Below are 23,693 nucleotides of genomic sequence, written 5' to 3'. Positions count from 1 at the left end.
CACATGGATTACAAGAACAGGGATGTCCACAGCATCTACAATCAAAACAAACAAACATGCACCATCTATGCTCTGCCATCCAAAGTTGGGATGTCCACAACACCATCTACGCTCTGCCATTTAATCTGTAACATAGTGAAGCACATGTAAGTTATATATTGCAGACACATTAAAAGGAACAACAAAATGAGAAAAAATAATGTTTGGGTTATGATCATAACTAAAAAACAAATTACACAAACCTGTTGTAGTTGTTCAATTTGCCATTAGGTCCTCTTCCGCTTCCTTTTCCTGTCCCTCCTCATTTGATTCCTCTTGATCATTTTTTGTCGACATCTATTGGCACACATAGAAAACACCCAAGTGATATATATGTTATCTCTCCAAAAAAAACTACAGAAGGAAGTAGAAATCCATACCTTTGAATTCTTGTTACAGGTTCTCATATTATGGCCTAATTGTCCACATTTTTTACACCTCCGTCTCTTGGATCCGGCTTGGGATACCTCTATCGGAGATTTAAACCGTGTAGCATTTCTCGGACGGCCCTTGGTTTTCACAATCTGGGGGTCATGAATAGATATTTCTAAGGTTTCCATGACAATGTTAGAATGTACTTGCTTCCACTAGTTGACAAGGCATTTTGCCTCTCTTTCTTATGTCGTTCACCATCCGCAATCCATTCATTAAGAGTTTCATCCATCTTCTTGAACAAGCTCTTCGGACATTGATAATTATCTAAATATCTTTGATACTTTGAAATTAGGAACCATTTATGAAGAGGTGTCATCTCATCATTATCTTCTTCGGCCGTAGACACCCCACCATCGAAAACAAATCTTGCCTCAATTGTCCATCTACTCAATATATATCGCTCGGGAATGCTACTTAAACACCTCAGAGACATTATGCGAAGGATGTGCTTGCATAAAATCCCCTCCATCTCGAACTTGGCACACTCACATGTAGCCATCACACTTTCTTCAGCATCTTCAAATACAACATTTCACCATCTCCAAGTCTCATCATCACTCAATCCTACACTGTATTCTGTCACTTTGCCATTCTCACCTAATAAGTCAAACCAACAATCATTGCTATCCTTCATCTCTATCTGGAATAGCGTAAACATTGACCTTATATAACATTTGCCAGCTTGTGCTTCCAATTTGTTCCTTGAAGACAACAATATTGCGTTTGAAGATTTTGTCATGAAATCTTCTTCAGCTTCTTTTTTTCGACGATCTTCAAGTGCCTTATCATATTGTTCGATGAATTCTTGTAGAGTAGTGCTATGGTTAACAAATCCATCAAAGAATGAGTTGATACTTTCGCTACGTGAACTGGATGACATGCCAGCAGTGAAAGTGTCCCTAAAATAAGCTGGCACCCAATGACTCCGTAGCTGCCACATGTTACATAGCCAACTGTTTTCTTCAATCCCATATTTCTGCTCAAATTTTCCCCATTCTTCCTCACATTCGTGTATGTTTTTCTTGAAATACCACCTATTGTAATCCTTACTGAACTCACTATCAGAATCTCGCATGTGTGCAATATGCTCAACTAGGTGCCTCTGTATGTCCCACGAGCAAAACCTATGACGTGTGTTTGGAAAAACGGTTCTGATAGCATTTTTCATAGCAATGTCCATGTCTATGATAATACAACCAGGAGCTTTACCAAACATGCATTTTAACCATTGCTCAAATAACCATGTAAATGTCTCCTCTCTCTCATCTGCTGACAACGCACATCCGAATAAGGTAGATTGCCTATGATGGTTAACTCCAGTAAATGGTGCGAAAGGCATCTGAAACCTATTCGTCCTATAGGTCACATCAAACATAATGACATCAGATAAGGCCAAGTAAGCATTCCTAGCCCGTGAATCGGTCCAAAACATGGATCGCAAATTCCCCTTCTTATCTATCTCCATGGCAAAATAGAAATTTGGGTCTTCTGCTCGTCTCTGATGGAACTGTTGGACTACTAGGAATGCTTCTTTCCCCATATTGTTCTGCCTACGTACTCTCACATGGGACACAACTTGATGTGCTGTGACAGCACTAGCTTTAGATGTGGAAGTAAGAAACCTAGCAATTTTAGAAGATTGAACCCCGTGTCCACTAAGAGTGTCTATCAAATTTTTGGCGACCACATTCTTAACAAAGTTATTCTGTGAACGATGCATTTGTCTTTTGCCAGGAGAGGTGAGTTCATGACAATGTTTGACTTCAAATTTAGACACAACCCACTTCTTATTTTTATTTCTAATCTCCAACTTCGCTCCACAACCATCTCTTACACTTCGATGCAACTTCACTTATTTTCCGATTTGCCTCTTATCTTTAGTATTTTTGAACCCCTCTCTAGCACAAACCAATCTCCTCATTATAATTTCATGATTTGCCTTCGACTTTTCGGTCTTGGATTTCCTTATACCAAAACCAGTGGCCAACCCATAAAGATTATAAAACTCATACGCAGCTTCTACACTTTCAAACTCCTGGTTAAGAAAGGGTTCCTTAAATACATGACTCTCACCATCATCTTCACTAGTGTTACCACTACAATCCTCCTCGTTGACCATAGAAAGTAAGGCATCATCATTTTGATTTCCCTTTTCCTCATCAAAAGTAACTGATTGCCGACAGAATCACTGTTTATTAAACCAAAAGCTTCCCCCTCCTCATCAAAAAGTAACCTATTAGCATCAATGTCATCAATTGATAGCCCAACAATTTTCTCAAAGTTACTATCCATCAAGTAGTCCCTTCTAATAAGAAAAACCACAATCAAAGGACATTTCAGAATCTTCATAATCAGATAGAATAAACTAGAAATTTAATAAAGCAAATTAATGATATAGGAAAATGATCGACAATAGGCGTTGTTGAAATAACCTTCACACCAAAAACCAACATAAGCCAAGTAAAGAAACTATAAACTGAACAGACACAACGCATCTAGAATGTGCATAATTTAAGTGCAACTGAGAACTGAAACAAGCATTAAGTAAAGCAATGATAGACAATAGTGATACTATAGGGCACGAAAGAACACCACACAAGTTCCCTTCAGAAAATGCCTCTAGAAACATTAATAGAGGCATTTTCTGAAGGTAAAAAATCCAATGCCATTACCATTGCAAAAAAATAGCTCCATTCCATTAAAAATATCCAATGCCATAACCAGGAAAAAAATATCCACCCATTTATACAGGCTTTACCAGAAAAAATATCCACCCATTTATAGATTTTCGAGGGATTGAAGAAAACCCCTCGAGGGTGGAGAAAATATCAGAAAAAATGTGTTCCAATGCCATTACCATAAAAAAAATTCCATTAAAAATATCCAATGCCATAACCAGGAAAAAAATATCCACCCATTTATACAGGCTTTACCAGAAAAAATATCCACCCATTTATAGATTTTCGAGGGATTGAAGAAAACCCACAATTCCCATTTATACATTTTCGAGGGATTGAAGAAAACCCATTTATACATTTCCGAGGGATTGAAGAAAAATATCCATCCATTTACACATTTTCGAGGGATTTCCAGAAAACCCATTTATACATTTTCGAGGGATTTTCAGAAAACCCATTTATACATTTTCGAGGGATTGAAGAAAACCCATTTATACATTTTTGAAGGATTTTCAGAATAATATCCACCCATTTATACATTATAAAGGCTGTATTAAGAAACTTACAGAGAGAGATGACAGAGAGAGAGAGAGAGAGAGAGAGAGAGCGACCCGATTGAAGAAAACCCCTCGAGGGTGGAGATGATGGCTGCTTCGTCTCTGAGGGTTTTTTTTAACCTGTTTACAGAGAGAGATGAGAGAGAGAGAGAGAGAGAGAGAGAGTGGAGAGAACGAGAGAGACCCAGCGAGAGAGAGGGTGAGATGGCTGCTTCGTCTCTGAGGGTTTTCCTTCAGAGAGAGATAGCGGCAGCAAGAGTTCAAAACCCATTTTCCATCGAATGAGGGTTTTGAACTTTTGAGTTAGAAAATGGGTTTTTCACATGTATGGCTGAGATCAATTTCAACTTCATCCAATGGTATTTTAAGAGGGAGGAGTAGAAAACGTTTTCTAGGGGGCCGACTAGAGAAACTTTTCTCATATATATATGAGGAAACTGTTGGTGAGCTTAAGCTCACCAAACTTATGGTGAGCTAGCTTGCCCAATCACATGGGGGCCCACTTTGTTAGGATGATCCAAACCATTCATTTGAAAGTCCCTTACATAGATGGGGGGTGTACCAAAAATCAGCTCCATAGGATCATCCTAACCCCTCCATTTGTGGAGGACAAAAATGGACAGACAAATTTGCCCCATTTTTGTCCTCCACAAATGGAGGGGTTAGGATGATCCTATGGAGCTGATTTTTGGTACACCCCCCATCTATGTAAGGGACTTTCAAATGAATGGTTTGGATCATCCTAACAAAGTGGGCCCCCATGTGATTGGGCAAGCTAGCTCACCATAAGTTTGGTGAGCTTAAGCTCACCAACAGTTTCCTCTCTCTCTCTCTCTCTCTCTCTCTCTATATATATATATATATATATATATATATATATATATGAGGAAATGGTTTGTGTGCAGCTGCACAGATAGCTGCATGGCTGCCGCAAACCATGGGGGGGCACATTTTTGGAGGGATCCAAAGCATTCGTTTGGAAGGCCCTTCAATGGATAGGGTGTGTACCAAAAATCAGCCCTATAGGATCATCCTAACCCAATCAAAGTTGGAGGGGAAAATGGACAGACAATATTTCTGCCCATTTTTCCCCTCCACAAATGGCAGGGTTAGGATGAGCCTATAGGGCTGATTTTTGGTACACACCCTATCCATGAAAGGGCCTTCCAAATGAATGATTTAGATCCCTCCAAAAATGTGGCCCCCCCATGGTTTGTGGCAGCCATGCACAGATAAGCTATCTGTGCAACTGCACACAAACCATTTCCTCTCTCTCTCTCTCTCCCTCTATATATATATATATATATATCTAATACAATAAGCTGGGATGAAAAGAGGAGAGTTTTTTCCATTTTTTTGAAAATCACATGAGAATTACACGTCACATTTTTTGACTTTTTTGAACAAATGCACCCATTCAACTCATATAATTTCAATCCTACCCCCTCCCTTTATGCTTTTAACAAAGGCACCCATTGAATCATATAATTTCAATCCTACCCACTCCTTTATGCTTTTAACAAAGGCACCCATTAAAGCCCTATAATTTCGATCTTACCCCCCTCCTTTATGGTTTTTTAATTAAAAAACTATAGGGTGATCTTGACCATCCGATTTAAGATAAGAGGAATTATGGAAACATCTATAGATTGGAGGGCTAGGATCGGCCTATGGAAATGATTTTTGGGGCACAACCTATTTATGTTGTGTTCCATCACATGGACGGTTTGGATCAACCTATGACGTGGTCCGTACAGTTCTTTGTCAGCCCGAGCCTCGCACGAGTTTTTTACTAGTCTACTACAATAAGCTGGGATGAAAAGAGAGAGTTTTTTCAAATTTTTTGAAATTTTTTGAAAATTACGTGAGAATTACACGTCACATTTCTTGACTTTTTTGAACAAATGCACCCATTCAACTCATATAATTTCAATCTTACCCCCTATACATGCAGCTTCTGTGTATACCTCCTTTTAAATTGCCTCTCTCTCGAGAAATCACGCTCTAAAATTCCCCTTAAATTCCCACGCCATCTTCCATAGAAAGAAGGAAAAAATTTATAATAGGTCCTAAAATCATCTTCCTCTTCTGAAGAAAAAGGGCAGAGGAGAAAACCCTTCCTCTTCAGGAGCCTCGTCCGTTCGGATTGAACGGCCTTTTTGGAATCCATTTTCCTCTTTTTGGATTTCAATGTGGTCTTCTGAGCTTTCAGTCCATCTCTGGTTTTTCTCTTCGTGGATTTCTTGGGAGGTGCTGCCATTGGAGGATCTACTAGTGTTTTGTAACTCTCCAGAAATCGAAAATTTTTGTTCTGGTATTTGTGAAATCTAAAACCTTTGCTTTTTCACTTCAGTAGAGAGCGGCGGAGGGTTTTGAAGCGTTTTAGGTTTTCTCCAGTTTCGGATGAGTCTAATAAGAGATCGAAGAAGAAACTCACGCAAAAAAATAAAAACCCTAAAATAAAAACCCTTTCTATTCATTTCTTCTCTGTTTTATTTCTTTTTACTCTATTTATTTTTTTATGTTCTTTTGCCTTTATTGGTTTGTAGATGTCTGTTTTCTTTTTTCTGGAGCTTCAACTGGATCAGGTGTCGGAGGGATTCTTCCGGAAGGTACTACTTACTTTTTTTTCTTCATTTTTTTCTTTATTCCTTAGGGGTTTCATGTTAATTTTTGTTTAATTTTTTCTACTAGGGGTTTCATGTTATTTTTTGTTTAATTTTTTCTACTATAAGCTGGGAGGAAAAGCCCAGGCTTTTCTGAATTTTCTTTTCTGATTTTCCTGAAAATTCTGTGGAATTTACACCTCAGCTGAAACAGATAAATGCCTCATATGCCCTCAATTTCACACTTTTCTAAGTTTTAAATACCTCATGTGCCCTCAAATCTGTGATATTTTACTGAGATATTTTACTGTCAGATAAATATCTCTCTACCGTGAAAAAAAATCTCTCTCTCGCTCGCTCTCTGTCTGGCTCAAGTAAGCTTTTCTTTATCCCATTTTCTTTCCTGCTGTTCTTCATAGGTATTTGTTCTTTCTACGCATTTTTTTAACGTATTTTTAGGGTTTGTTGGTCTTCCACTTGCCTTTTTTTGGGCTTTTCTGTTTCTATCTCTTCTCTTTTTTTTTTTCTTCTTTCTACCCATTTTTTTTTGTTCCTTTATCCCTCTCTTTCTCTTCTGTTCTTGATAGCCACTTTTAGGGTTCTCTCCTTTTCTCAGTTTTTTCCTCCTCCAGTAGAAACCCACCCTTTCTAAGAGGCTCAATATGTCTGTTTATACAAAATCCATGTTTTCTCTGTTGTTTATACTTCTTTATTGGTTGCATTGTGATAGATGTTTGGCATCTAAAAACGGAGAGGGCTGTATACCCTTCATTCATTATTTCAGTACTGTATTGTAGAAAAAACAATTTAGATACAATAAGAACTAAATTAACTATTATGTTATATAAGGAAATGAAAAATGTCTTCTTCCTATCGCAAATCATGGGAATGACCTTAAACTACAGAGCCTCCTCTTTGTCCTCTCCTTTCTTTTTCATAATGATTTGTCTTTTTAATGGTGTTCCTTGCTTTGTTTTTCTCTCATTTAAAATAAATTAATTTCGGTCCGTTAATTTAACAGATATGCGTATTTGGATCTTTTCGATTCTGACTCTTTTTTTTTAATGATTGACATTTCTATTATGCAACTCCATATATTCCTAATTTCTTCTCTCTACCCCTCATAAACCACTCTCCTTCTCATTCTTCCTCTTCTTATTTTGTTTTTTAATATATCTGTATTTATCCATATGGGAGCTCCGTAATGCTTTGGAATTTCTCTGTTCATTTTCTAGCAATGCTTATATGGGTTTTTATTCTGCAGGTGCGAAATATAGGTCGTTTCGTATCCACAGGAGGGGAAAAGAGGTAATGATTATGCTCTTGATTTTTCATTTCTTGATACTTCTTTCACACTTTCATGGATACTGATTATGCTCTTGATTATGCTCAATAGTGTCTCACCTTTATGCTCTTGATTTTTCATTTCTTGATACTTCTTTCACACTTTCATGGATACTGATTATGCTCTTGATTATGCTCAATAGTGTCTCACCTTTCAAAGCATATCATGGATATTGATTTCATACTTTTTTCAAAACAGATTGTTATATTGAGGCATATTGTTACTGCTTCATAATCCCCTTCACAATGGACACACACGGTCGTACACGTGAGTATATTTAGACTCCATAGGTGTAATGTATTTTATCTTTACTTACTTTACTTATTATTACATGAAAATTTAAGTATCTACTGTTATAGATATTGCACGAAAAAAATACGTTACGAAAATGGCTCGCCAACGTAGAACTAGATATTTGCGTATGAAGAGACTCAATATCGCATCAACATCTGAAGCTATCAGTACCCGCGTGTGGACTGATTTGGCCTCCTCCATTGATATTAATATTCGACTGTTTCCGCAACGTATTATTCCACCAATCAGACTACGATCTTATCCCGACGGTTAGGTTGTGCCTGATTATGGGATTCATTCTCACTTATACTTACAAATTAAATATGTTTGGTAAACTGTTTTGATATATAATTTACAGATATTCCTGCACAACGTACACATGATATCGATCACTTCATGGGGTTCAATTTTTTCCCCTCGAATGACATTCATATTGAGTCGTCCGAAAGGGATTCGTTGCCACAAGAAACTTTACGAATCGGCATACGTCAAAATTTTCATCAAGGTTAGCATTTGGCCAAGTCTGATGTTCATTAATTAAGGGTTAAATATGTTGCATATATATGTCTTAATTGCACTTTCCCCAGGCTCTACATCGAATACTGCACAGACGGAATTTTGAGAATATAACGAATTTACAGAAACTTGGGATTTCGGCCCTCCAAATACGGGATTTCAATTCTGTGGAGCATTAATGTGGAATCAAGAAAGATCTTCTAAGCCCGGCCATGTCCCAAGATTTTTCATGTGTTGTCAAGATGGCAAAATTCAGTTGTCGTTGCTTGGTGAGGCACCAAATTACTTGGAAGACTTGCATAGAGGAATATATGATAACAATCGTACATGCTTTAGGGAGCTTATCCGTGCTTATAATTCGATGTATAGCTTCACTTCCATAGGCGGTATGATTGATCACAGTATTGTTGATGGTCGTAGTCCGTACTCTTTTAGGATTTCAGGTTCTAACTACCACAAGATTGGGTCATTGTTACCAAATCCTAATTGCAAACCAATGTTTGCACAGCTATATGTGTGCGTCACAGACGATGAGGCCACTAATAGGATGGATGCTGTTCACATTAACAATGGTCGGTTTTCCATTAACGAGGATGTCGTTGCTGGTTTAAGACAAATGCTTGACACTACCAATCCATATGTACAAACTTTTAGATATGGGAGGGATTTCTTGGCTAATGGTGTCGCTGTTGACATGCGTATTCGAATCATAGAACAGAGATCACGAGATACTAGGCAATATAATCTTCCTACTGCGTCAGAGGTCGCTGCACTAATGGTTGGTGATGGGTCTGAGATTGTTGAGCGTCGTGACATTATTCTTTGCACCAATGATGGATTTCTCCAAAGGATAAACGAGTGCCACCCCGCTTATATGCCTCTACAGTATCCTCTGTTATTTCCATATGGAGAGGATGGTTGGAGAATCAATATACCTATTAGATCAAATCCTAATTCTGCCGGCCGTAAACGGGAGTTTGTTAGTATGCGAGAGTTTTATGCTTACCGGATTCAGTACCGACCTTTGGAAGGTAAGACACTTATGAGATCCGGCCGTTTATTCCAACAATTTGTGGTTGATGCTTATGCGGCAATTGAAGAACAAAGATTGTATTGGGTACGGACCAATCAGAAACAACTCCGTGCTGATGTCTATGAAGGTTTGCAGGATGCTGTAAGAAGTGGTGATCATAATGCTGCAAGCATTGGACAAAGGTTGGTTTTACCTTCATCCTTCACCGGAGGTCCAAGATACATGGCCCAAGCTTTCCAGGATGCAATGGCAATATGTCAATGGTATGGCCCTCCAGATTTGTTTATAACATTTACATGAATGCAAAATGGGAAGAAATAAATTCAACACTATAACTGATTCCCGGTCAGAGGGGTTGAAGATAGACCTGACATTGTCGCGAGAGTATTCAATATAAAGAAAAAGCAACTTATAAATGACCTTCGCAGCCAAAAGATATTTGGAACCGTTGTTGCAGGTGCTTCTTATCCTCATGCTCTTAAGCTTCTTCGAGTATCTATATTAAACTACCACATATATATTTACTGTTATAATTTATATTCATTGTAGTCTTCTTGGTCACCAATTCGTGTCTTTCAACTTTTCCTACGTGCAAACATACATGTTGTGGAATTTCAGAAGAGGGGATTGCCACATGCGCATATTTTGTTAACACTTGCAAATCAAGATAAGCTTCTCACCCCAGCTGACGTTGATAATTTCATTTCTACTGAACTTCCTAATAAAGATACTAATCCTCAGGCTTTCCAAATAGTTTCAAAGACAATGATACATGGTCCTTGCGGAGAGGCCAATCCTTACTCGCCATGCTTCGTTGGTGGTGAATGCTCTAAGAAATATCCTAAGAATTTTAATACTGAGACAGTGATTGACATTAATGGATTTGCTAACTATCGTCGGAGGAATGATGGTCGAAATGCTACAGTTCGAAGACAGGACCATCCGTTGAGCGTCTCCAATTTCACTTGCCGAATGAGCAGACTGTCATATTCTCTGATAGAGATGACCTCCCTACTGTCCTATCCAGGCCTGGTATTTCTACTACTATGTTTACAGCATGGATGATGGCCAATAATGAATTTCATGATGCTCGATTGTTGAAATATGTTGAATTTCCAACTGCTTGGGTATGGAAAGCAGAAGAAAAAATATGAGACCGAAGGAAAAGGGGGAGGCGCATTGGTAGATTGTACTATGCATATCCATCATCAGGTGAACGATATTACTTGTGTATGCTTCTAAACATTGTACGTGGCCCTTTGAGTTTCGAAGATGTTCGGACAGTTAACGGCTTCCTTTGCCCAGACTTTAGATCTGCATGCAATTCTTTGGGTTTGTTGGAAGACGATAACGAGTGGCACGAAGCACTTCAAGAAGCTTCTATTTGGGCCTCACCACATCAACTTCGACATCTATTTGTATCAATTTTAACGTCATGTCAATGACGAATCCACTGCAATTATGGAACAATCATTGGAGAGACTTATCAGATGACTTGCAGTTAACAAAGATGCTGCTGTTAACAAAGATACTCATTCCTCATCTACTGATTTCATGACTACACCGGAGTATCTACATTCCTTAAATTTTCCAGGAATTCCTAAGCATTGTTTGGAGTTAAAGGTCGGTCTTCCTGTGATGTTGTTACGTAACCTAAATGCTTCTATCGGCCTTTGCAATAGAACACGATTGGTTGTAGTTAGCCTAGAGCAACAGACTATTCGCACAAGGATTATTACAGGGGCTAACAAAGGTGACATCCACTGCATTCCAAGAATTGTATTGTCCACATCCCCCCGTGATTTTCCTTTCATATTCAAAAGGAGACAATTTTCTTTGAAGGTTGCTTTTGCAATGACGATAAATAAAAGCCAAGGTCAGACTTTGTCAATGGTTGGGATATACCTACCAAAGCCTATTTTAAGTCATGGACAACTTTATGTTGCTTTATCACGTGTCACTTCTCGATCCGGTGTACGATTGTTACTTGGCAATAAAGAACATCCTAAGCGAGGATACACGCGGAATGTTGTTTTCAAGGAAGTTTTACAGTGGCTTTAATATATGGTATACATATTGCTCTTAATCTATCCATTCTTATAAACTTGCTTTGTAAGTTCCTATTTTATTACCATATATAATTAATTGAATTTTTTCTTACCAGGATGGAAGGCCGTTCTTATCCACCATTCGCATTTATAAATCCCTCTCAGACCAAATGGAATATTGAGTGTCGTGTGAAGCATATCTACGACATTTACAATTTTGATAATCCTCGCAGCAAGGGCCGTCTTGTGAAAATAGTTCTAACTGATGAAAGAGTGCGATTCATTTCCTCAACAATGAATGCTTGCTTTTTTATCTTCAATTATATATGTTTCCTTTATTCACTATTACTTCAATCTATAGTTATCGTTATTTCTTTATTCTATCAGGAAGAGGAGATTCTGCTACTTCTTTTTGATGAAAATATTGAAAGATACAGAGGAATATAAAGTGAAGGTGGTGCTTACTGTATACACAATGTGGTTGTTAAACCTAACACTCAGCGTTGCCCAATCACCAATCATCAATACCATTTGCGACCAATGAGGTTTACTACCGTTCTTCCATTTGATGGAGACATAATGCCCATCAGTTGGAAATTCCCTTCCTTGAAAAGTTTATGTCAAACTACATCTTCAACAACTGACTTATGTGGTATGTATTATAATTTCATTCTTAAGTATGTTTAAACAACATAAACTCTATACTCTTATTATATTTGACTTCATACCATTAAGACACAGAACAATTTCACTTTCAAGAAAGAGTTGGTCTTGATAGATGACAGGTAATTTTTTAAGCTTCCTTTATTCGTATTATGATCTTACTATTTCATTCAAATTAACAATCTTAACCCCAATTGCCTTATTCATACCAGTAATCATCCAGTTCTTTTGACCTTATGGGCTCTTAAGGCTCATTCTGTGACAGAGGACATGGTTCACCTACCCATATTCGATACTGTATTGATGGTGAAGGCCGTCAAAGTTGTTCAATATCAAGGTATATCTAGAGTTGCTATTACATTTTCTTTTCTTTTCCTTTCTAACATATAACAATATCCTAATAATAATCTCTTATAGGTGGGTTTTTATCAAGCACGGGATACACAACTACAACAGTCGATCCAATCAATGTTGGTGCAGAAAGACTACTAGCTTGGTATCCAATTTTCACATTCCTTTAAAATTAAATACAATCCTTTTTCACATATATTTTAATCATAATATTTTTTTCTACTTAGGTTGGAAGGAAATGCAACTACTCGCTCATTACTTATGAGAATACAATCATCTTCTTCACCATCAAGTGTCGCTTCTATCTTACCGCTAGCCAAACGAGTCAACATCATTCAGTTTTATCAACATTTGCAACGTGATGCATTAACGGTAACCCAAATAAACACACTCATTTCTAAGAAACATACAAATTGTTGATCATTTTTATGAACTAAACTGTGATCTAAAATTGTAGCCTAGATATTATCGGATCACCGCAACATTAGCTCAAATTCGCATTGGTCAATTGCATTGCTACAATGCATGTGTAGCATGCAAACACAAAATCGTACCCTCAGATAATACAAAGAAGTGTAGCTTTTGTGGGTATGGTTGCAATCCACCAATCTTGAGGTATGTTAAACATTACTTACCTGGTTCAAATGTCATCTTACATACAGTCCATTTATACAAGGCTTTAGTACACACACACACACACACACACACACACACACACACACACACACACACACACACACATATCTGTGTGTGATCATAAAATTGAATGTCTACATTAACATTTTCACATATTATTCAGCTACACAATTAAGGCAGAGGTTGTCGATGAGACGGGAAGCATGGATTTGAGATTATTTACTGATGAAGCAGAGCATGTATTGGGCCTCACAGCATTGGAGTTTAGAACACAGGTTATTGAGGTAAATTCTTATTATAATCTCCAATTATTTTATAATCAAATCTTTTCCGGCAAATGCATTTCTAATTCATTTACTAATTTCCCCACTTACGTGTAATTTTTCTTAAAGGGTGATGATATAAGCCGTTTCAATCGGATATTCTCTCCACGACTATGGAAAAAATATGTCTTCATTCTATCAAATTTGAAAGGGAAATTAATGATAACTGATACTTCAGACTTCATAGTGCATTCGATCATTGACGTAGATTACTCAGAAGAGAGTCATGCACTACTTCACTTAATTGATGGTATTCTCAGTATAGTTAGCATTTCATTATTGCGTAAGATTTTGTACGTACACATTACATGCGAATAGAATAATTTCACTTATTTTTAGCTGCAGCACCTGAAGTGGGAAATGATCACTCTCCAATTGAATCAGTCATCGAATCAGTGACAATGCATTCCTCACTACCAAGTTCAAGCACTCTTTCTCATGATGTACACTCTTCCTCATCAGTAATTGGAGTAGCCACTCATCAATCCCTAATTGACACAATCACAACACTTTCTTCAGCAGCAAGTTCAATCACTCATTCGAAGGATGTGTTACAATCACAGCTCACAAACACAGAAGGTACCATTACACATATGTTAAAGTCAAATGCAATCGTACTTAAATCATATTGCTTACAATTTGCATTATTATTTATTCAGGGTAATAATAGTTTCACCCCCTGCATTACATGCACACTCCCCTCATAACCTGATTTTACGTGAAAATATCATCTCCCTTTATTTATTTTAATTTCTAATTTTTCAACCCAATTCATATTTACTATTATATTTAACAATTCACATAATTAAATATTACATTGTTATAGGAGATGTTTTGTCCTCTGCGGAAGGGAGAGGCAAGGAAAATATTATGAATCACATAGGGAACAGGATTCTCAATGCATTGTACTTAATTCACCACACTTTCTTATCCTATATTGTTAGAAGTTATATCAGTTCTCAATATTAAGGTCAATTACGTCTTCTTTTTTCAAAGGAACAAGATATCATATCAGTTCATACTCACGGAGAGAATTCAACGGTTGAATCAACCATCGCAAAATCTTCAATACATGCCTCACAAAAAAGAACAAGAGATGATGAATTGCATTTAGGAAATGCTTCTGAAGAAGGTATAAACTTTAAGATTTTAATATCAAACACTTTAATATAACATAGGGGCACATTCATAGTATTAATTATTTTACTACAAAGGAAACAAAATCCCTATGCACACCAGTTGAGTTTAAACCCTATCTGCTCCTATTCTTTAATATGGATATCAATTTCCAACATATATCAACACTCCATCTTTGTTTTATTTTCAGGATGAATATGTCAGATCAAATGAGTTCATTTTGGGAAAAAGTTACATAGCTTTCCTATCACTTTAGAGTGGAAAATTATATAACTTGCCTTTTGGTTTGTAAAACATGTTAATATTACATGTAAATTCACTATGTGTGAGTGCTTTTGAATACTATGTGTATTTTAACTACCTTTGTAAATAAAAGTTACCTCATGTCTGTATCTTCAGCTCATCTTAAACTATAGATGTAACTTATGTTAAGTTCCCCACTTTCATATAATTTTTGATGGGAGCATGAACAACAGCTGAACCCAAACAGGTACTTATCACTTCTTTGAACATCATTTTTAGGTCGTATAATATATGGATTTTAATTGAGTGCAAATTGTGATGTGTTCTCCTTCTCCTAACCTTTTCCTCTATTTCATTATGTTTCTCTTCTTCCCTCTTTTTTTAACAACTTTATTGTATTTGATTTGCTTCCCATTTTTTAAATTTTCCAGGTTACCAAAGTATGGATTCCATAACCAAAGCTAATGAAAAGGTCAACAACATTTAACATTCCTGTTACGTGCATGTACTCCTTGACTCTTGGCTGATATTTCGTTTTGGCTATTTATTTGAACCACGTGCATGTACTCCTTCTATAGTATCAAACATTTAATATTCGCATGTATCATGCATGTATCAATGACACAAAAAACTTCAAATGACGTAAAGAAAGGAAGATCGCGCATGTGATCATGTAAGTGAGACTATAGAAGGCTGCGAATCATAGAGCTATGGTTAAAGGTGAGACGATAGAAAGGTGGGAGTCATATCAATGCGAGCAATCCATCATATTACGATTACAGGGACCACACAAATTTAGGAAGAATCAGGCAAGACACTTCTCTATCAGCTATGGTCATATACTTTGAAAAGAGTCCTTACTAAACACACCACATTTTTATATAGGGATCAATTGTTTAATGAAGAACATGAATCACCATCTTTTTCTATCTTTAGCAAGACATGGACATGTGACCTTAAACTACACAAACGCTTACATAAATTCTATAAATTTTTGCCAATAAAACAATCCATATCTGTTTCAACTAGAATTTCATAATTCTAATTGAAATGCAATTGGAATATTTTTTCAATCTTTTTCCTCTTACCACCAAAAAAGGCTGTAATTCAATGCTTTTCTTCAGGTATGCTGATGATGAAGATCGGCGGGTACAAAGATCAGGATGCACAAAATGGATATTGGGAGATAGGCCAATGGTTTTTTAATCGAATTCTCTCAAAGGAGTCGGCTTCACTTTTCACAATATAACTGATTTTTCATCTCATTAAGTTGCTTATTCGAGGTACGAATATCCGTGATTCAAGGGTTCAGATCTAAAATGTCATGAAATTTTGGGTTTTGAAAGTTGTTTTGCTATTTTTTTTGGCATGTGTATGACTACTGTAGAAAATTCAATTTATATACTGATTTTGAGGAAAGCCGGAAATTTCTTATTAATAGTTCTAAGGTTCTTCCTCTCTCTTCCTAATATTTTTTTATTGGTTTATTTTTGTGTTGTTTTGTCAGCGTTTAGATTTTGAAACTGAGACCAACGAAGGTACAGTCGGTGATACTAAGAAATAAAGGATTTCAGTTCACTTCAGATAGGACTGGAAGTTTTCTCATGAAAAAAAAAGTACTGTAAGCTTAAGGTTTGATTCTTATGATTTTGCTGTGAACTTACATCTTCCGTCCACACTACAAGTTCGACTATGCCTTATCAAGTGATTTTTAGGTCTCTCACACTATGTGTTGGATCATCTTGTATAATGTTTCTTAATTGGCAAATTCAAAGTTCGATATCTATAAGAAGAAACAAAACAAATACACATACACAAATGTATCTGTTTGTTCCTGCTCTTCTCTCAACAACCTCACAATTTTTATGTGGATTTTCTGTTTATTAATCAAGAGATGAGATGAAAATCTTTATACCAAGCGTAAAAATACAAAATAATAGGGCTCCGTACTGAATAAAATGATAATTGTTTGAAGTACTCGAAATTCGGTTCCTTGCATCACAGGAAACATATTGAAAACTAAAACCCTAATTGACAATAGATGAAGCCAACTTTAAAGGAAAACTGTAACTCCAAGTAGTTTAAAAATTTCTTCTTGCGGGACTTAAACTTAGAAAGCTTAAGGACACCTTTCAAGAGACCCTATAGCCTCATCCTAGCCTTTGGGAAACCTTTAGTCACACTTGATGTCCTTACGTCTACTTGATTGTGCTTAATGGCATTATTCTGTTTGGCAATGATGTTGATGGATTTGATGTAAAAAATCTGTATTTGAGACAAGCTTTATTCCCATTATTCCCATTACAAAATCTGTATTCCCATTATTTACCTCATTTATTTTTCGAATCATTTACTATTCTTTATCGTGCCGTGCATCGCACGGTGGGTCTTTGCTAGTATACTATATAGCAGAAGAGAAAAGAAGAGAATATTTTGAATATTTTGAAAATTCTATGAGAATTACACATCACTCTTTTTGACTTTTTTTAACAAAGGCCCCCATTCAACACACATATTTTCAATCCTACCCCCTCCTTTATGCTTTTTAAGAAAGGCACCCATTAAAGCCAAATAATTTCAACCCTACCCCCCTCCTTTATGCTTTTTTAATAAAAAAATCTATAGGGTGATCTTAACCATCCGATTTAAGAGGAACAACATATTATGGAAACCTCTATAGATTGGAGGGCTAGGATCAGCCTATGGAAATGATTTTTGGGGCACAACCTATTTATGTTGTGTTCCATCACATGGACGGTTTGGATCAACCCGTGATGTGGTCCGTACAGTTCTTTGTCGGCCCGTGCAACGCACTGGGTTTTTTACTAGTATCTACTATAATAAGCCGGAAGGGTTTTTTACTGTTCCCCGCCACGTGTCGTCGTCCCTTACTCCCCCAGCCTCTTTTTTTGTACTTCTTTCCGGTTGAACCCTCCAACAAATTCTAATTTCCTTCTTTACCACGAGTGTTTTTTGGAAATGGGAGATATTTTTGTGGGATTTTTTGAACGCTTCTATAGCAGAAGAGAAAATGATGAATTTTTTTCATTTATTTGAAAACTTTGTGCATTTAACACGTTAAGGTGGTTGATTTTTACCGTTTTAAGGCTCTTCCCATGTATCTATCCAGCCATTTCATGGGGGTAGTTTTGCCCTTTCAGTAGCCTTATCCTGAAAGGAGAAAAATACTGAATGTATGTAATTTAACACATCAAGGTTGTTGCAGAGATATTTTTCCTTTTCTATTCAACGTGTCAAGTCATTCTAGAGATATTTTTCATTTTTTTGTATCTATTAACACAAAACAAGAAAGAGGCCTTGATTTCTCCTCTCTCGATGGCTATATAGAAGGGTAAAATTGTACCTCCACTCTCTTTAATATGTGTCCTCCGTTTCTCTCTCTCTGGAAAGTCAGAGATATTTTCTCCTCAGCAACTTCTGTGCTTAACCCAACACGTGTCATTTTCTCTCTTCCATCTGTCCCCAAGAACCCTAATATCCCCACTGTCCTTACTTTCAGCCAGAAGAGGAAAGCCAAACTGTTTTCCCTATTTTTTTAGACACATCGACATTCATCGCTATTAGAGTTTTGAGAGAAGAAACCAATATATACTGGCCAAGAGATCATGGCCAGTACTTGAGCTCTGATGATGACTTCTAAACCATGTAAAGGGTTTAGAAAATAAAAATCATGTTTTCCTTTCATTCATTTACTTCCTTGATGAATGAAAGATACTATGCTATATTCTTTTTTCTTTTCTCTGTTCAATTTACGAGCTCTCTGTCTTGCTCAATAGGTTTTTTTTTGTTTAGCATTAAAAATTTTCACTTTTTTGTGACTAGACTAGAGATTAATCCTTTATTTGCTTGGCTTTTGGAGGGATTTCAAGTCGTCTATCTGACTAATTTCTTGCCTTTGTTCTTCTTTGCAACGGATAACCATATATCATCAGCTTCTTCTCCATTTCCTGCGAAGAGACGTTTTGGTTGTGCTATCACTCACAATTGTAATTTCTAAAAATCTATTGACCTGGCACTTATGACAAGCAATTTCTTGGAGGATGGGAGCATCGGGACTTATTCGAGTTGCAGTACTGATGCTACTCTGGTTTTATTGATCTTACCCATCTAGCCAACCAAAATTTGGTCGGTACTATTTTCTAGGCACTTTCTTCTTTCATGAGTTTTTGGATTAATATGTGAATTATTTATATTTCTATTTTGTGGATTTGATTTTACATTTTAGTTGTGTTTTGAGTATAGACATTTTAATTTCACCTGTGTGGATTTATCTCTGCTGCTTTTATCTTTGCTCTGTGTATAACAAAGAGATCCATGGATTATGAACCACTTATACAAAGTCCAGTTATGGATTTGCTTGCATTTTATAAGTTTGTTGGGTCGTTGATGCTTCTTCTTGGATATCAAGAAAAATGCTCAGGCTTTAGCATCTGCTTCTTTGACAAAAAAGTGCAGATTGGTCATTATACATTTTAGTATGGATTTATTAGATGCACGCCACCTATTTGATGGAATGCCTCAAAAAAGATATTGGTACACCGGATTCGATTATTATAGCAAATTTATTCATGCTTTGATCCATTACTTTCTTTCTTTTTTCTTTGTCATTTTTTACAAATTAATTTTTTTATTTGTTTGGTTAAATTTAGCCCATTTTAGGGACAAATTGATTTTACAAATTACTTTTTCTTTGTTTTCTTTGCTTTAATTTTGTCCATCTTAGGGACTGTTGAGGATAATTACTTTCAAGAAAGGGATCATCTTATGGAAATGATTTTTGGGGCACAACCGTTGTGGCCCATCAAATGGATGGTTTGGATCATCCTATGGTTTGCCGTATAGTACTTTTTGAAAAATACTGAACTATGCAAGGTTACACCAGATAGAAGCTCTAAAATAAGGGGGTTTGGGAGTATCATAATCCTACCCCTAAAATTCTTGGGGCACAACCTATTTACATTTGGACCATCAAATGATCCTCCATAGGATGATCCTAACCATCCTTTCTATAGTGGTTTCCATAACACCCAGTTCCTTTTTAGATCGAAAGGCTAGGATCATCTTATGGAAATGATTTGTGGGGCGCAACCTATTTATATTGTGTCCTATCAAATGGATGGTTTCAATCATCCTATGGTGTTCAATACAATACTTTTTGAAAAATACTGAGCTGCAAGCTTACACCATATAAAAACTCTAAAAATAATGGGTGTGGGAATATCATAATCCCACCCCTAAAATTCTTATATAAAGGGTAAATTTGTCATTTTTAAATTTAAAATAAAATGTGGAAAGTAGGTTACTGTTTTTAGTGCATAGTAGGTTACTGTTTTTAGCCAAAACTCCTACTTTTTTTTATTTCTTTGGTTAAATTGAGCCCATTTTAGGGTCATTGATTTTATAAATTACTTTTTTCCGCTATTTTCTTTGGTTGAATTTAGTCCATATTTGTGACTCTTGAGGATGATTACTTTCTAGGAAAGGTCATCACCTCATTTATTGTTTCCATGTAAAATTTAATTTTTAAGAAGATTTTAATTATGATTGTTTTTTTCACAGTAGTCTGCCAGCCAACCTCTATATTTTCATCGCCCCGTGCATCGCACGGGTTTTTTTTACTAGTATGTATATATATATATATATATATATATATATATATATATATATATATATATAGCAGAAGAGAAAAGGAGAGAATTTTTTGAATTATTTCAAAATTCTAATAGAATTACACATCACTTTTTTTGACTTTTTTTAACAAATGCACCCATTCAACCCACATATTTTCAATCCTACCCCCTCCTTTATGCTTTTTAACAAAAGCGCCCATTAAAGCCACATAATTTCAATCTTACCCCCCTCCTTTATGCTTTTTTAATAAAAAATCTATAGGGTGATCTTAACCATCTGATTGAAGAGGAATTATGGAAACCTCTATAGATTGGAGGGCTAGGATCAGCCTATGGAAATGATTTTTGGGGCACAACCTATTTATGTTGTGTTCCATCACATGGACAGTTTAGATCAACCTATGATGTGGTCTATACAATTCTTTGTCGGCCCGTTCATCGGTTTTTTGCTAGTATATATATATAGGAAATGGTTTCTGCACTCGAGTACAGAAACAGGGTGGTGTTACATTTTGGGTGGGATCCAAAGTATTCATTTGATGAGCCCTTTCATGGGTAGGGTGCCCACCAAAAATCAGCTCCATTGGATCACCTTAGGGTGTCCATTTGTGGGGCAAAAAATGGACAGATTTGTAGACAAACAGTAATGATGTTTGTTCTGCTGGTTGGTTTTGAGCAATGGCACTTAAGAGAGTTTCATTTACATTCTCCTATGCTTAATGATTCATTTATGAAGTAGGCTTCTTTTTTAAATTCCAGGTTTTGCAGGAGATGATTAGTATGAAATGAAAAATATAAGTAAACTGATAAAAGCCTGACAATTTGTTAGCATTCAACTCAGTTGCAGTTTTATTGTGTTCAAAAGGCTTGATTGGATAATGACCCACATGGACTATTTGCTAGATGGAACATGCTATTATGTGGGGCACCCTGTTTCTTAATCCGAATCATATACATGTCAATACTGAAAACTTTCTACATTCAATCATGCATTTAGATCAGACTGGAGCAAGGAACACATAGAGTATGGAGGTGAGTTAATCACTTCATATTGAGGAATTGGTTTTTTAACAAATTTGAAAATTGAATTATCTCATTTTGTTTTGGATTGTTTATTCAGGACCCTGACATTTTAGAGTGTAGTGAAGAGAGAGAAGGATTACTTCCATGAGTTCTAGATGAACTTTTTTGAATGTATCAGATCTGCTGATTAAATGACTAAGTACACAGTCAAAGTTGTCGATGGTATTGAAATTTGAACAAAAAGGAATCCCACTTCATGACATGTTAATTGATTAAATATTTCTGTGGTTCTTCTAAGTGGAGATCTCTTTGGAAAAAGTAAGGTCTGTAGCTTCGAGAATGGTGTTTTCCAATGTTTATGTTTTGTTTTTGGCTCATTGATTTATCCTAAATTCTTCAATTTCAAGTTTTATATATTTTTGTAGGAAGGGCTGAGCTCCATACTTTGACTCATATAGGTTTTCGTCGATTTTGGTACAGGTGTGGTCGCACTACAATCTGGGTGTCAAGGTTTATCTAATGGTGGAATTCTTGGTTTTGGACTGTCAATTTTTTCTATGATTTGACAGATAGCTTCATCCGGAAAAGTGAAGAAGATATTTGCTCATTGCGTAAATGGTGCAATTGCCGATGAAATCTTTTTTATTGGAAATGTGGTTCGGCCCAAAATGGAAACAAATCAGTTGGTAATGTTTCTACTTCATGCAGAACCGTTAACGGTGTCCTTCCTATTGTATCATGTTTGTGGTTTTATATTGCACAACTTTTCTATTTCAGTGAATTCATTTTGCATTAGTTTTACCAATTGGATGTTCCCATTTTATTATAGTTGTGACTTGTGACAAACATCTGATGAAGACTTTCATAGTTATGGAGGATGAGTTACACTACTTCAGTATAAGCTATTTGCCTATTCCAATGTAGTTCTTACATTGCATTAGATGTGACAAATTACATTAATCAAATTTAACATAATATCAGTTTCTTTCTCTTCATCGCCTTTTTAAAAAAAATATCAGTTTCTTTCTCTATCGCCTTTCGCCGCCCCGTACATCGTACGAGAAGATTCTATAAATGATGTTTCGTTGCCTTTAGTCTTTTTACATAATTTGTATTCACTCTAACTTCAGAGTGCTATCTTGGATTTTCTTTTCTGTTCTTTTCCCATTTACTTTCATGTGAAGCTTGACCTACTTTTTATAAACAATTTAGTTTTTCCTCTCGCCCTCTACAACTAGTCTTTAATGAAATTGTAAGAAATATAGCGCTTTTTAATCATAGTAAGCAGAGCATTAGAGGAATGAAAAATTAGAAAGAAAAAAAAAGCACCACAATGTACTCTTTGCATTGCACATGCACCTATCAACTTATCCGCAAAAATCCTTTCCGTAGATGATCCTAACCCTTTGATCTATGATGTTTAAAAAAGCCTCCACGTCATAGAAATCTCCTGAAAGCGAGGTTAGGATGATCCCATGTTATAGAAATCCTAAGAATGAAGGGTTAGGATGGTCTTATGGCGAAGATTTATGTTGCATAGGGCCAACTTCTGAATGGTTTAGATCACCCGGTAACGTGGGTCCTAAAACGTATTGCCCAGACATCTATGCACCGCTAGTTCACCAATATAAAATCCCTATCTGATACCTGTTCAGCTTTGCTACACGCATATATGGTGCGCTCATTTAAAGATTTGTGGGGCATAGAGATTTTCTCAACCGTTGGATCATAGGTGACATCTAGCAATAGTTGGTAATGTATTCTTTGGGTGTTTCAAGCACTTTCTAATCTCCAACTAATCTTTGATCAATTATAAGAAAGCCCATATTCAGGGGATCGAGTATTAGGTCGCGAGTTTGGGTGTTGTGTAGGTAAATGTTTAATGGCGGTCATTCCTAGACCACCGGTAAAACACCTCCTATAGTGGCAGGCATGAGCGCAAGCAAATACCTATGTCGGAGAAAGTATAACTTAAATGACCTTTTTGCGGGGTTTTGGTTTTGGGGACGTTTTACGGGCGGTTTATTTAGGATCGCCGGTAACTCCCCATATACGTGTATCAATAGAAACAAATGACAGTTAAATGCATGAGTACTTTCCCTATAATAACCTTTT

General features: G+C 36.4%; 3 protein-coding genes across 34 annotated transcripts in view; 2 read left to right on the top strand and 1 right to left on the bottom strand.

The window, feature by feature from the left end:
- Positions 1–22,491, top strand: part of LOC143852648 (replication protein A 70 kDa DNA-binding subunit B-like) — a 44,634-nt gene extending 22,143 nt beyond the window's left edge. Inside the window, exons 2-21 of one of the 32 annotated variants that reach the window (XM_077362340.1) lie at positions 7,580–7,623; positions 11,668–11,824; positions 11,939–12,203; positions 12,427–12,551; positions 12,632–12,710; positions 12,793–12,937; positions 13,023–13,180; positions 13,365–13,485; positions 13,594–13,774; positions 13,864–14,103; positions 14,521–14,656; positions 14,852–15,151; positions 15,336–15,376; positions 15,553–15,713; positions 16,029–16,187; positions 16,412–16,536; positions 18,858–19,050; positions 21,315–21,587; positions 21,676–21,901; positions 22,059–22,491. In XM_077362340.1, the coding sequence (XP_077218455.1) occupies positions 12,199–12,203; positions 12,427–12,551; positions 12,632–12,710; positions 12,793–12,937; positions 13,023–13,180; positions 13,365–13,485; positions 13,594–13,774; positions 13,864–14,103; positions 14,521–14,570 (1,104 nt within the window). In that variant the 5' untranslated portion in view covers positions 7,580–7,623; positions 11,668–11,824; positions 11,939–12,198 and the 3' untranslated portion in view covers positions 14,571–14,656; positions 14,852–15,151; positions 15,336–15,376; ... (5 more) ...; positions 21,676–21,901; positions 22,059–22,491. Of the gene's footprint in view, positions 1–6,258; positions 6,322–7,579; positions 7,624–7,858; positions 7,928–11,294; positions 11,571–11,667; positions 11,825–11,938; positions 12,204–12,286; positions 12,337–12,426; positions 12,552–12,631; positions 12,711–12,792; positions 12,938–13,022; positions 13,181–13,364; positions 13,486–13,593; positions 13,775–13,863; positions 14,104–14,520; positions 14,657–14,851; positions 15,152–15,335; positions 15,714–16,028; positions 16,188–16,411; positions 16,537–18,857; positions 19,051–21,314; positions 21,588–21,675; positions 21,902–22,058 lie in introns of those variants that run through there. The other 31 variants (XM_077362171.1, XM_077362330.1, XM_077362346.1 and 28 more) reach the window with 31 other exon arrangements.
- Positions 1,007–2,194, bottom strand: LOC143866300 (protein FAR1-RELATED SEQUENCE 5-like). The gene has a single exon (XM_077375959.1). The coding sequence runs from the start codon at positions 2,192–2,194 to the stop codon at positions 1,007–1,009; it is 1,188 nt and encodes a 395-aa protein (XP_077232074.1).
- On the top strand, positions 8,649–9,803 carry LOC143866284 (uncharacterized). Its single transcript, XM_077375958.1, has one exon. The coding sequence runs from the start codon at positions 8,649–8,651 to the stop codon at positions 9,801–9,803; it is 1,155 nt and encodes a 384-aa protein (XP_077232073.1).
- Positions 22,492–23,693: the final 1,202 nt, after the last annotated feature.

The sequence above is a fragment of the Tasmannia lanceolata genome, unplaced genomic scaffold, assembly GCF_043159265.1.
Source record: "Tasmannia lanceolata isolate RefF3 unplaced genomic scaffold, GAP_Taslan_0.1 ptg000003l, whole genome shotgun sequence".
NCBI lineage: Eukaryota > Viridiplantae > Streptophyta > Magnoliopsida > Canellales > Winteraceae > Tasmannia > Tasmannia lanceolata.
Note: the sequence above shows the minus strand (reverse complement) of the source record. Positions and strands in the feature narration are given on the sequence as shown.